The 10,895-nt window shown below is 48.4% G+C and overlaps 1 protein-coding gene across 1 annotated transcript in view; it reads right to left on the reverse strand.

Moving 5' to 3' along the window:
* The window catches only part of HLF (HLF transcription factor, PAR bZIP family member), a 64,610-nt gene extending 54,716 nt beyond the window's left edge, over positions 1–9,894 (reverse strand). The window contains exons 1-2 of the mRNA XM_049772545.1: positions 9,736–9,894; positions 7,277–7,612 (exon numbers count right to left, since the gene is read on the reverse strand). Coding sequence (XP_049628502.1) covers positions 7,277–7,612; positions 9,736–9,841 — 442 coding nt within the window. The 5' untranslated portion in view covers positions 9,842–9,894. The remainder of the gene's footprint in view (positions 1–7,276; positions 7,613–9,735) is intronic.
* Between the last annotated feature and the right edge of the window lie 1,001 nt (positions 9,895–10,895).

Raw genomic sequence — 10,895 nt, forward strand, 5'->3', positions numbered from 1 at the left:
TTGATGAATTATTTTTAATTTTTCAGTCCAAACAACTGATGAATAATATGCCTTTGTGTTTCCACCAGTTGAAAACCACCAATGGAGGTGACCTCCCCGCCCCGCCCAGCAGGATTCACACCCAGGCTGGTCTGTCTCTGGATCCTGAGCTCTCAACACTGCCAACGGCCTGGCAAGAACCATGTCACAGATGCAGGATGCTCAAAGAAATTCTGTGAACTCTGAGCCAGCAAACACCTGGGTCTCCAGGAAAGTCAAGTTCTCTTCTAAAACAAAGGCTTAAGAGCCTTCAGCTCCAGACTACTGCTGGTGTGCACCAAATATAGTAAATGAGAACTATCAGGGACAATATCCTCAACCATTCTCCTGATGAAACCAAACGCAGGCACTGTACCTCCTCTATTTTTCTTTCCAATGTTTAAGAAATCTTATTACTTCCCCTCCTACCTTCCCTCTTCCCTCCTTATACACTGCTGAGACGAAAGAAATGATTCCTGGGCAAAAGTGATTAGTGGCGGATGGAAAAGAGGTTTCAGAGAAACCTAATAAATCATCCCTCTGGCTTTTCATCCTCTAGCTTTTGACATCAGGATGTTATCAAGGCTCTGTCCATCCCCTTCCCCCAGCTCTTGCCTTCTCCTTTACCTAATTCCATCGGTACATGGCTATTTTTCTAGTCTGGTAGGCACAGTACTGAACTGGAAAGGTTTCTGCCAAGACCCTTGGCAGGAGCTGGTCTGTAGGAATCCTGCCCACCGCAGTGATGCAGAGAAGATGGGGCCTCTGGGCAAAGAGGCAGGCAAGGGGGGGGGGGCTGGAGTTTGGGATTCGGCAAGAATGTTGGACCAAGCAGGTTTCCCTGGCATGTGAACTGCCCCCACAGACTTCAACTTACTTTTGCCAGGGTCAGGAATGACAACTGCTCCCTGGCACTTACTCTTGTTCTCTTGGGAAGGGGAGCAGAGAGCAAGCCAGCACCTACACTCCCCCACCCCTAAGTTGGACAAGCTGCACTGGGCACCGCCACGTGCCTGGAGCACACGGTCACACAGGCAGCCAGCCAGGGTTGCCAGGGCTCCCACAAAGAGGGGGGTGGGGGCTGGGCATCCAGAGGTTGGCTGTTCCCACAACCAGCAGAAGAAGAGTTGCTCACCCAGAGGCAGAGGTGTTGCTTTTTTTTTTTTGCTGGCTTGGCATTCTGGGTGTGATTTGCCCCAACCCAGAATGGGGAAAGTCAAGCAGGGCTACACAGAATAAGGACAGGGTGTGCTAAAGATGAGAAGGCACATCTTATCTTTGCAGAGCAAGGGGACTGGATGGCACAAATCTCTAACTAGAGAATGGGGCTGATGGAGATTCAGTCTTTGCCCTCCTGTGGTCCCATTGATATCTTTTTGGTTAGACCACATTTGGCAGTGCTCAGGGCTCACTCTGTTCAATGATGTCTCTTGATGGGAGCTCAGAGGAAGATATGCAGAGCTGGGAATTGAACTAGAGAGTTGGCTGAATGTAAGGCAAGTGCCTTTCTTCCTGTACTATCTCTCTAGTTCCACCATCTTTTTTTTTTGGTTTTTGGGCCACACCCGGCGGTGCTCAGGAGTTACTCCTGGCTATCTGCTCAGAAATAGCTCCTGGCAGGCACGGGGGACCATATGGGACACCGGGATTCGAACCAACCACCTTTGGTCCTGGATCGGCTGCTTGCAAGGCAAACGCCGCTGTGCTATCTCTCCAGGCCCTAGTTCCACCATCTTAGCCACAGCTCCATACACAGCATGTTCATGGATCATATACTGGTCCTACTTTGTCATGTGTTCAGAGCCCGACTAGCTCTCCCAACCCTATTAATTATAAATAAACGGAATGAAAAGCACTTTCCAGTCCCAGCCAGGATCCCCTAACATGACTAGTCAGAGTTCCAAGCCTACGAACACACCATTAGAGTAACCCACAGTTCTTCCAGAGAGAGAGAAAATCGAGCCTCAACTCAGAATGCTGGAAAAATCCAAACCACCCTCCCCCAATCTCGGCAGGGCCTCTGACATCCTAGATTCCCGCCTGCTGAGCTGTCCTCCCTCATCACTCAGCTCCTGAGCCCAGTCTTTTCCTTACCCACCAAAATCTGAGCACCAAAGAAGATAGGCAGACACTAACATGAATGCCCCACTTCTTCCTTCTTCTCAAGCACCCTCAGTTGCCTCCTCTTCCTACACACCTGCACATGGAAGGTCCTGTGCTTCCTTCTGCAGCCGGTCTCCACTGTAACCCAGGCTCTATGCTCAGAACCCAAAGGAAAGACTTCTAGAATCTCAGATGAACCTAGGCCTGAGAGTGGTAGGATACCCTGAAGCGATTCAAAGAAAAACCACCAAAGGAAAAGATTTCAGATCTAGTTTTACAAGCCTCTGATTTAAAAATAGCTCTGCCTTTGTCTGCTATAGATGACTTTCCCTAAAGGGATTTCTGTCCTTAAAGCCATCGCTCTGTTCTTAAGGCAAACAGTCTTATTTTTCCAGTAGCTATCGCATACCTCTAGGAGGGCCATCCTGGACACCACCTCAGATCACATAAAAAATGCAAATATGAAAGTGGTAGGCTATTCCTGCCTTTTCTGCTGAAAGTCCTCTGCTGAATGTCCAGAATGTTGCTCCCCAGGTGAGTAGGAAGCCTGACCAGGTGGTCATAGAAACTGGGAACCACCGTTCCTCCTTCCTTAAAATGTCAGCCTCAAAAGCTTAGTCATCATTGGGACCAAAGTGATTGTATAGCATGTAAGGAGCTTGCCTTGCGGTAGCCAACTCAGGTTCAAGTTTCAGCAGCCCATAAGGTCTTTCGAGTCTACCAGGAATGATCCCTGAGTGCAGAGCCAGAAGTAAGACCTGAGTACTGCTAGGTATGGTCAAAACAACAACAACAACAACAACAACAACAACAACAAAGAGCTCTCAGCAATCACCCCTTAGTCACAGAAAATTTCAAAGGGTCTCTGGATTATTTGAAGAAAAGTCTGTTTCTCAAATATCTAATCCATTCTTTGATCAGAGAGTAGAGAGAGTGGACAAAGGAACAAGGTGGGTGGAGAGAGCAAGAAAGGAGTTGCAGAGAAAGTCATAGTAGTAATAAAAATTAAGAAGATAAAATAGGGGCTGGTGGGGTGGCGCTAGAGGTAAGGTGTCTGCCTTGCAAGCGCTAGCCAAGGAAGGACCGAGGTTCGATCCCCCGGCGTCCCATATGGTCCCCCCAAGCCAGGGGCAATTTCTTAGCACTTAGCCAAGAGTAAGCCCTGAGCATCAAACGGGTGTGGCCCGAAAACCCCCCCCCCAAAAAAAAGAAGATAAAATAATCTTGGAGTAGATCTAGACATACATTATGGGTCAGCTTGTCTTCATTTCCTTTCAACCAGACAGGCTACATTAATGACACAATGCACATGATTCAAAAGATGTGTGCTGAGAAAATAGCAGAAAGAAAAGTCAAATTAAAAAACTGCTAGGCAATCATCCTCTAATTCGGATCGATGTCTTAGTCTTATCACCGAAACATGTACATCTGCACTCTGATTAACAAGGAGAGTTCTTCTGGGCAACCTGACATCTCTTGATCATCTCAAAAGTTTAGCCATCCAACATAGGAGTCCAAAAGTACCCATGTGTGAGACAAGATCAAAATTCGATTAGCCCTTTTCACTGAGGTTGTTTTCTGCCTCCAGGGGACATCTAGCATCAACTAGAGATATTTTTAGTTGTCATAACTGAGATGGGGGTGGTGGTGCTTGGAACCCAGGGTAAGAAGCCAGGCATGCTGGCATACCAAGCACCTGACAGTCCTTGTCATGAAGGGTTACATAAAATGAAGCAGGGCCAGTAAAGAAGTTGAGACATCTTTATCTAGAATGGAATGATACAATTCCTAGAAGGCATAGACTAAATTTGCATTTCTTCCAAGGATTTCATTTTCTTGGGGTTTCCTAGGTATTTCTATTCTGATCACCATTTGTGATGTCACAAAATCCATCAATAAGTTTCTTCCTTTGGAGGATTGCTTGGGATAGGTCATCCACCCAGGCCTTGTCCCTTAGAATTTTATTTTGTGATCCTATCACACTAATCAATACTGTATGAACATAGTGTTAATTCATCTGAGTTTGAGATGTTGGAACTTTATGTTTCTTTTTGGTTTCTAGGCCACACACCCTACAGTGCTCAGGAGTTACTCCTGGCTCTGAGAGCAGGAATCACACCTGACAGTATGAGGGGGGACCATATGAGATGCTGGAGAATTGAACCCAGGTCAGCCACTCAATTGGTCCAGCCCCCAATTTTGGAACTTTTTTGTTCTGTTAAGAGTCTCATTGAGTTTTCAACTCAAAAGAGAAAATTATTCTGAAGTGTTTCCCAGATCAAAAAGGCTCTGAATTGAAGAGCTTCGTTCTAGATCTCTGTGTCCCCTTAGATCTTCGTGCTTTTTTGGTCTCAACCTAACAAAATAGTCTCCATTGAAATTCATGAGCTCTGTTTTATGGGCTCTAAGACTTATAGTTTCACTTCCAATGTGTCGGAGAATCACAGACTCAAAAGTACTTCTAATGCATTCTGACAAAAGGCTTTTCAGAGAGCCTCAAATTTCAAAACCCTAAATTCTAATTCTCATAGAAACCAAGGCTACCCTACATTTTCATGCCTCTTCAGGGGAATAGAAAAGTCTCTGTAACATGTCGTATGTTCTGTGTTTGGCAGGGGACTGAAAGACAGGTGTCAGCTGAGTTTAAAGGTTTGGGTAGAACACTCCAATAACTACTGGTCTCTCCAAAGTTATATAATGTATCTACCTTAAAGAAGGCATTCCAAAAGACAGGGACATATTTGATTTCTTGTGCAATAGTATAGCAAGTAAGGCACTTGCCTTGCACATGATGATCTAGGTTCAATCCCGGCACTCTATATGATTCCCTGTGCACCACCAGGAATAATCCTGAACGCAGAGCCAGGAGTAACTTTTGAGCACCATTGGGTATGCCCCAAAAAGTAACAATAAATTTTTTTTTGGTTTTTGGGTTACACCCAACAGTGCTCAGGGGTCATTCCTGGCTCTACACTCAGAAATCGCTCCTGGCAGGCTCAGGGGACCATAGAGGAGGCCGGGACTTGAACCACCATCCTTCTGCATGCAAGGCAAATGCCATAGCTCCATGCTATCTCTCTGGCCCCCATCAATAAAATTTTTTAAAGAGTGGACTCACAAAGATCAATGATTATAACTGCTCTCATTAATACCTAGTGCAAGTATTTCAACACTTGATACATATGGTCTCAATTTTCACAATAACACAACCAAGTAGAAACAACGCCCTTGACACCAAGGAAAATGAAGCAGAGAGGTCATTCCTTTCAAAAATTGTTCAGAATCTGCTTTGCACATGGTTGACCTAGGTGTGATCTCTAGCATCCTGGAGCCTACCAGGAGTGATTCCTAAGTGCAGTGCCAGGAGTAAGCCCTGAATAAAGCCAGAGGTGGCCCCAAATAAAAAAAAAATCACCTAGAAGGGACAGTACCAATAGTACAGCTAATAGGACATTTGCCTTGCACATGATCCTCCCAAGTTCAATTCCCAGCACCATATATAGGTTTCCCAAGCCCAGTCTGGAGTGAGGCTGTGCTCACCCTGAGCATAGAGTGAGTAATAAGCCCTGATCTCCATCGAGTGTGACCAAAATACATAAATGAATTAAATTAAATCACCAGTGAATTCTTATTCTGTACAGTTCAAGGACTGAAGGCCCTACTTCCTGCACCAACCTCCACTCACTTCCCACCTCTTGCTCCTTCTTGCTAGTTTTACACACACACACACACACACACACACACACACACACACACACACACACACATGTGCGCGCATTATTTATTTCAATGGTATTTTGTTCCTGCGAAGAAAATGCAGACAATATCATGCCCACCCTAAGTAACAGATGCTCCAGTTCATACCAAGAAGCTTTACCCCAAGTTTCTGTAGCCTTCAGGGGGTGGTCAGGGATATAGACTGAACTCCACTGAAGCCAGAAAGCTTGAACTGTAATTCCAAGTGGGTTTTGAAGAAGGGGCCCACTCAGCATGAGAGATGCCAACCCACCTCTGACTGCTTCAAGGCATAGGGTGTCTCTTCCACAGAGGGCTCTCCCTCCTCTGCACCATTTCCTTCCTTCTCAACTCCCTTACTCTGTGCACCACCAACATTCTCCATGCATTAAGGACACAGAGTTCAGGAATGATCTCTAGCACAAATCTCCCATTGTCCTGCCTTCTGTCCTCCCCCGTGGCTCAGGGCCTCAGCTCAGCCACCTTCCTGACAATTTATCTGGCTAAATCTTTGTTCCTGGTTGCCTGGGCACATGAAATGGTCTTTCTTCCTGTCTGTTTGGTACTGCAGGGTGCTAGCGGCATGAAGCCTGAGCCGCTCCACCTGCATTAGTATCTGAACGCTTTAGCTGTGGGTTTTGAAGCTCCTGGTCATTTCAGGTGATGCTTTTTGTGTAATATTTCAACACCATTTACAGCCAACCTTGTGGCTTTACAGGCTTTGAGAAAAGTGGATTCAATGTGATAGAGAAGGACAGAAAAATGATGGGAACCCTTTGGTGTCTGAGAAAAGGGAGAAGAGAGATGGGATCTGGTGCTAAATAAGGCAAAGTCAGGCTTGAAATTGGATGCCATCCGATTTTAGATGCCATCTCTCAATCAACTGCAACACAAGATAAGGATGAAAAAGCCAGAAAATGTCCAAGCCCCAAGCTCCATTTCTTTCATCCCTTCAAGTCAAAGAATGTAAACCCCATTTATAGACAGTTCTATCCCCATCCCAACCCCAAATCATTCATCAAAATCCCATTTGTGTATTGGGGAATGAGCAAAAGAGGCAGGAGATGAGACAAATGCCTCATTATTCAGACCATTCACTAAGAGTTAGTGGTTCTTACAGCAGTCCTCGAGTTTAGCCGCATCACTATCTCCACACCTATTCCCAAGGAACTGGTTTAAAATGCTCATTCCTGGGCCCTCACTGCAGAGCTGAAACAGTCAGAATTTCTAGAGGCAAGGCCACAGAAACTAAGTTAACAGTCTCTCTGGGTGTCAGGGATGCTCCCACTTGGGTCTACCACCCTCGCCCGCTGTGACTGAAATACCAAGCTCCTTTTCTAGGGCACCCTGAAATCTCCCACTAGCCCCTCCCCTTTTGCCCTTGGCCTTTTCAAAAGGGAGGTTCTTGGAGAGGGCTTACCTGGTCGGATGGGGCTCTGCATACAGTTTGGGGATGGGAGGCCAGGGTGCAGGGGTGCAGAGGCCCTGCTGCTGAGGTCCATGACAGAGGGGGCTGCTGAGGGGGCTGGCTGCAGGGCTGGAGGGTGCGGGCTGTGCTCATGCTGCGATGGGCTGGGGGGGATGCCATTTTCCGACAAAAACTCCTCCAAGTCCATGTATTCCAACTGGAAAGTATCTCCATCGTAGGGAAGGGTTTTGTCCCATAGGGTGGGTCCCAAGAAGGCCGACTGGGGGACTGTCGGGCTATTGCTCTCATCATCCAGCTTCTTTTCTTTGTCTTTATCTTTACTAAATGCTGTGGGAAAAATGGAAAAGTTGGACTTGAAAGAAAAGAAAGTGTCACCCCGGGGGGTGATTGTGGTCATAGTTATTTTATCACTCCTCTGGCCTCTGCTCTGAAACTACTTCTCAGACACACCAAGAATCTTCTCTGGCTGCTGGCTTCTGTGGATCTGGAGTTAAAAGTTCAGGCAGGACATGGATCTCTGTTTTTTAACATCTTCCTATTTACTTTGGAAAGAAAACACTAGTCCTTGGGACAAGTCAGACGAATCTAGGATATAAACAAGAGAACCCGGCTTTCTACGCCTGCTCTGAGACTTATTTAAATCTCCAGTGGGAAAATGACACTTGCCCTTCCATCTAACTTAGGTTCTTTTATTATTTTTTTCTTTTTCTTTCTTAACAAACAGCCAATATCCAGGCATGACTTATCTACCAGGAAACTCATTACAAGAGCAATCTGAAGACGAATTCAGACTTACACTTTAACCAGAGACTCTCCACCCTCTGATACCAGGTCCAAGCTTTTATGCTTTGACTGGTTCTTCCCAAAACCTCAAAATAAACTTGTCAAAGGCCAAGAGCCCCATTAGCAGGAAGGTAGTGGAAACTGACAACTTTCTGGGACAGTTAGCTTCCAACCCCCCTGGGGGTATATTGCATTTTACAAAAGGAATTTAAAAGGAAACAAAACAAAAAGTGTTTTCTTCATCCTCACTCCCAAACGTGCAAAGGGCCAAGCAACTTATAAAAATGTCAAGACTACAACCTATGCAATACCCTGGCTAATGAAAACACTCAGGTGGGGAGCAGGCATCAAATTTCTACCTAGAAGAGTACTCACCCCATTGGATCTTGGGGAGAAAGGTCAGTGGCTTTATTTTACTTTAGTTTTTACTATTTGGGGGCCACACCCTTGGGGTGTGGGGGTGAGTGAGGGACCATTTGGTGCCCGGTTCCAACTGGCCTTGTGCACGCAAAAACAACCCGCTGAGCTCTCTCCCTGCAGCCCCTCCCTCTTCCCTTCCGTCTTTAATCAGCACTCGAGATTTTGCCAAATCTAGTACTCAGGCGCCGGTGGAATCTGGGATTAGGGAATTTGGTTTCGGAGTTTCTTCCTTAGAGAAACACAGCCGCCACCGCCATCCAATTTTCATCCTCTACAGTCTCATCTCCTGCTCATCTCACTTCAAACACCCACAGATGCAAAAGGCTGCAGGCAGCACCTTCCCCTCAAGTGCTACTCCGGAGAGGAGAGTCAAATGGGGGGTAGGTGGGAAAGGGGAGGGGGGGAACCTGGCTTTACAGAGCTCGGCAGGCTTCAAGCCAGCTCCTGGACTCCAGCAGCTCAACAGGTTGTATGCTCAGCTAAGAGAAGAGCGAATGAACTCTCCAGCTCTGTGCAGCCAAAGAATCTTTCAAGACTTGACACTGCATCGCAAGGTTTGCAACGGTGCAAGAAAGCGAGAAGACATCCTCCCCTTAAGGACACAGCTCGGGAGGCACCAGGTGGCACCTCCTGGGTACATCACCCCCTCTTTACAGCCAAGGTAGCCTGGGGAAAGGAAGGAGGGAAAACTTGGGGGGGGGACTTACCTAGAAAAGGCTCCAGCCAGAAAAGGCTCCAGCGCAGTTAGTTCCACGTGAGCCCCAAATCCACGCTGGCTCCCCTCCCACCGGGAAAAGTGCCCCGGGAAAGTGTCAGCGCCGGAGGCCACTCCCCCCCAGCGCCCAGTCCCCACCCGCTAGCCCCGCTTACTCCTCCAAAGCACCACCCCAACACCCGCCAGGCCCAGAGTCGGAGCCCCCACCTCACCCCTCCGCTTTCTCCAGCCAGCCCGCCCAGCTCAGCCCTCCGGCAGGCAGGCAGGCAGGCAGGCGGCTGCACTCTGCCAGGCGGGTCCATCTCCAGCTGGGGGACAACCCTGACCTGTCAACTTGTCCCTCCCATCTCCCTGCAGAAGCGGGAGCCCCGGGGAGGCTGGGTCCCCCCTGCACTTTCTTAGCTGTCACTGCCCAAGAGCCCCCTCCCATCTTTTAACATGCTGATGATGAAGGAAAGAAATGCTGCAGCAGGGGGTTGTCCCGGGCTCTGATCCCTTCTTTCCCAGGTCGGGCAGCCAAGGCAGCGCTCACCGTCTTCGTGATGCAGGGGAAGCTTCAGTGGATTCTCCAGCAAGGACCTGAGCACGCCGTAGGGAGGCGGGATGAAGGTGGGGTTCAAGGGGAGCGGTCGGGACATGTTTCTCCGTCCTTCGCACTCAATATTTGTTCTTTAAAAAATCAAAAAGAAAGTCAAAGAAGCAACGCCCCCCAAAAGATTGCTGAGTTTTGTTGTTTTTGTTTTTTTGGTTTTCTTTCTTTCTCTTCGTCCTTCACCCCAAAAAATGCACACTCGTTTCCAAGACAGTGGAGAGAAAAGAGACAGGCAGGGAAGAAAAATTTACAAAAAAAAAAATTTTTTTTTGGAGTGAAATCTTTATCAAATAGAATCTGCATGAAAAAAAAATTTGCAATTTCCAAACTTTCAGGTTGCCCAGAGCAGACAAGTCCCCCCCCAACCCCAACCCCAGAGAGCGCGCCAAGTGACCGCGGGAGTCCTCCACGACGTGCAAGATGCTCTCCCGTTGCAGCCCAGCTCCCCAGTCTTGCAAAAAATGTTCCAAATTGCACAAATGCACGCACAAAAAAAAAATAGTAAAAGAATAAAAATCAAGAAAAAATACGCACACGCAGGGTTGCAAGAGGAAGAAGGGCCTGGCAGGCACCGCGCGCCCCGGGCCCCCCTTGGCGCCACCAGCCCAGGCCGCGCGCCGGCCCGCCCCACCCCCCGCCCCGTGCGGGCAGCCGCTGCTCCCCCGCGCTCGGCGGCCCCGCAGCGCTGGGCTCAACGCATCCGGCCGCACATGTGCCACGGCCCTGACAAGAGTGACGTCAGGGCCCGCACCGCGCGCCCATAGGCGTGTGGGGGCGTGGCCACGCGAGGCCCCGCCCCCGCCCCGCCTGTCCCCACCCGGGTGTTTCGCGTTGTCGCGCGCGTGGATTTTTTTTTTTTTTTTTTTTTTTTAGGGCTCTTGCGGCGCTCGCTCGGGGACGGTCCAGGGGACAGACAGGTGCGGATCAGATCTCACAAGCCCCCCAGCTGAGCCCAGCACCTGCTTTCTCCAGGGTGGCAAGAAGAATGACACCTTTGATGTCATTTGTAGTTTGCAACCACAAATGGGGAAATGAAAGCACTCTACATCCAGGCCGCACCCCAGATCTCTGACTTCGGACCTTGGGACTATCAACTAACT

This window comes from Suncus etruscus, chromosome 1, assembly GCF_024139225.1.
Source record: "Suncus etruscus isolate mSunEtr1 chromosome 1, mSunEtr1.pri.cur, whole genome shotgun sequence".
NCBI lineage: Eukaryota > Metazoa > Chordata > Mammalia > Eulipotyphla > Soricidae > Suncus > Suncus etruscus.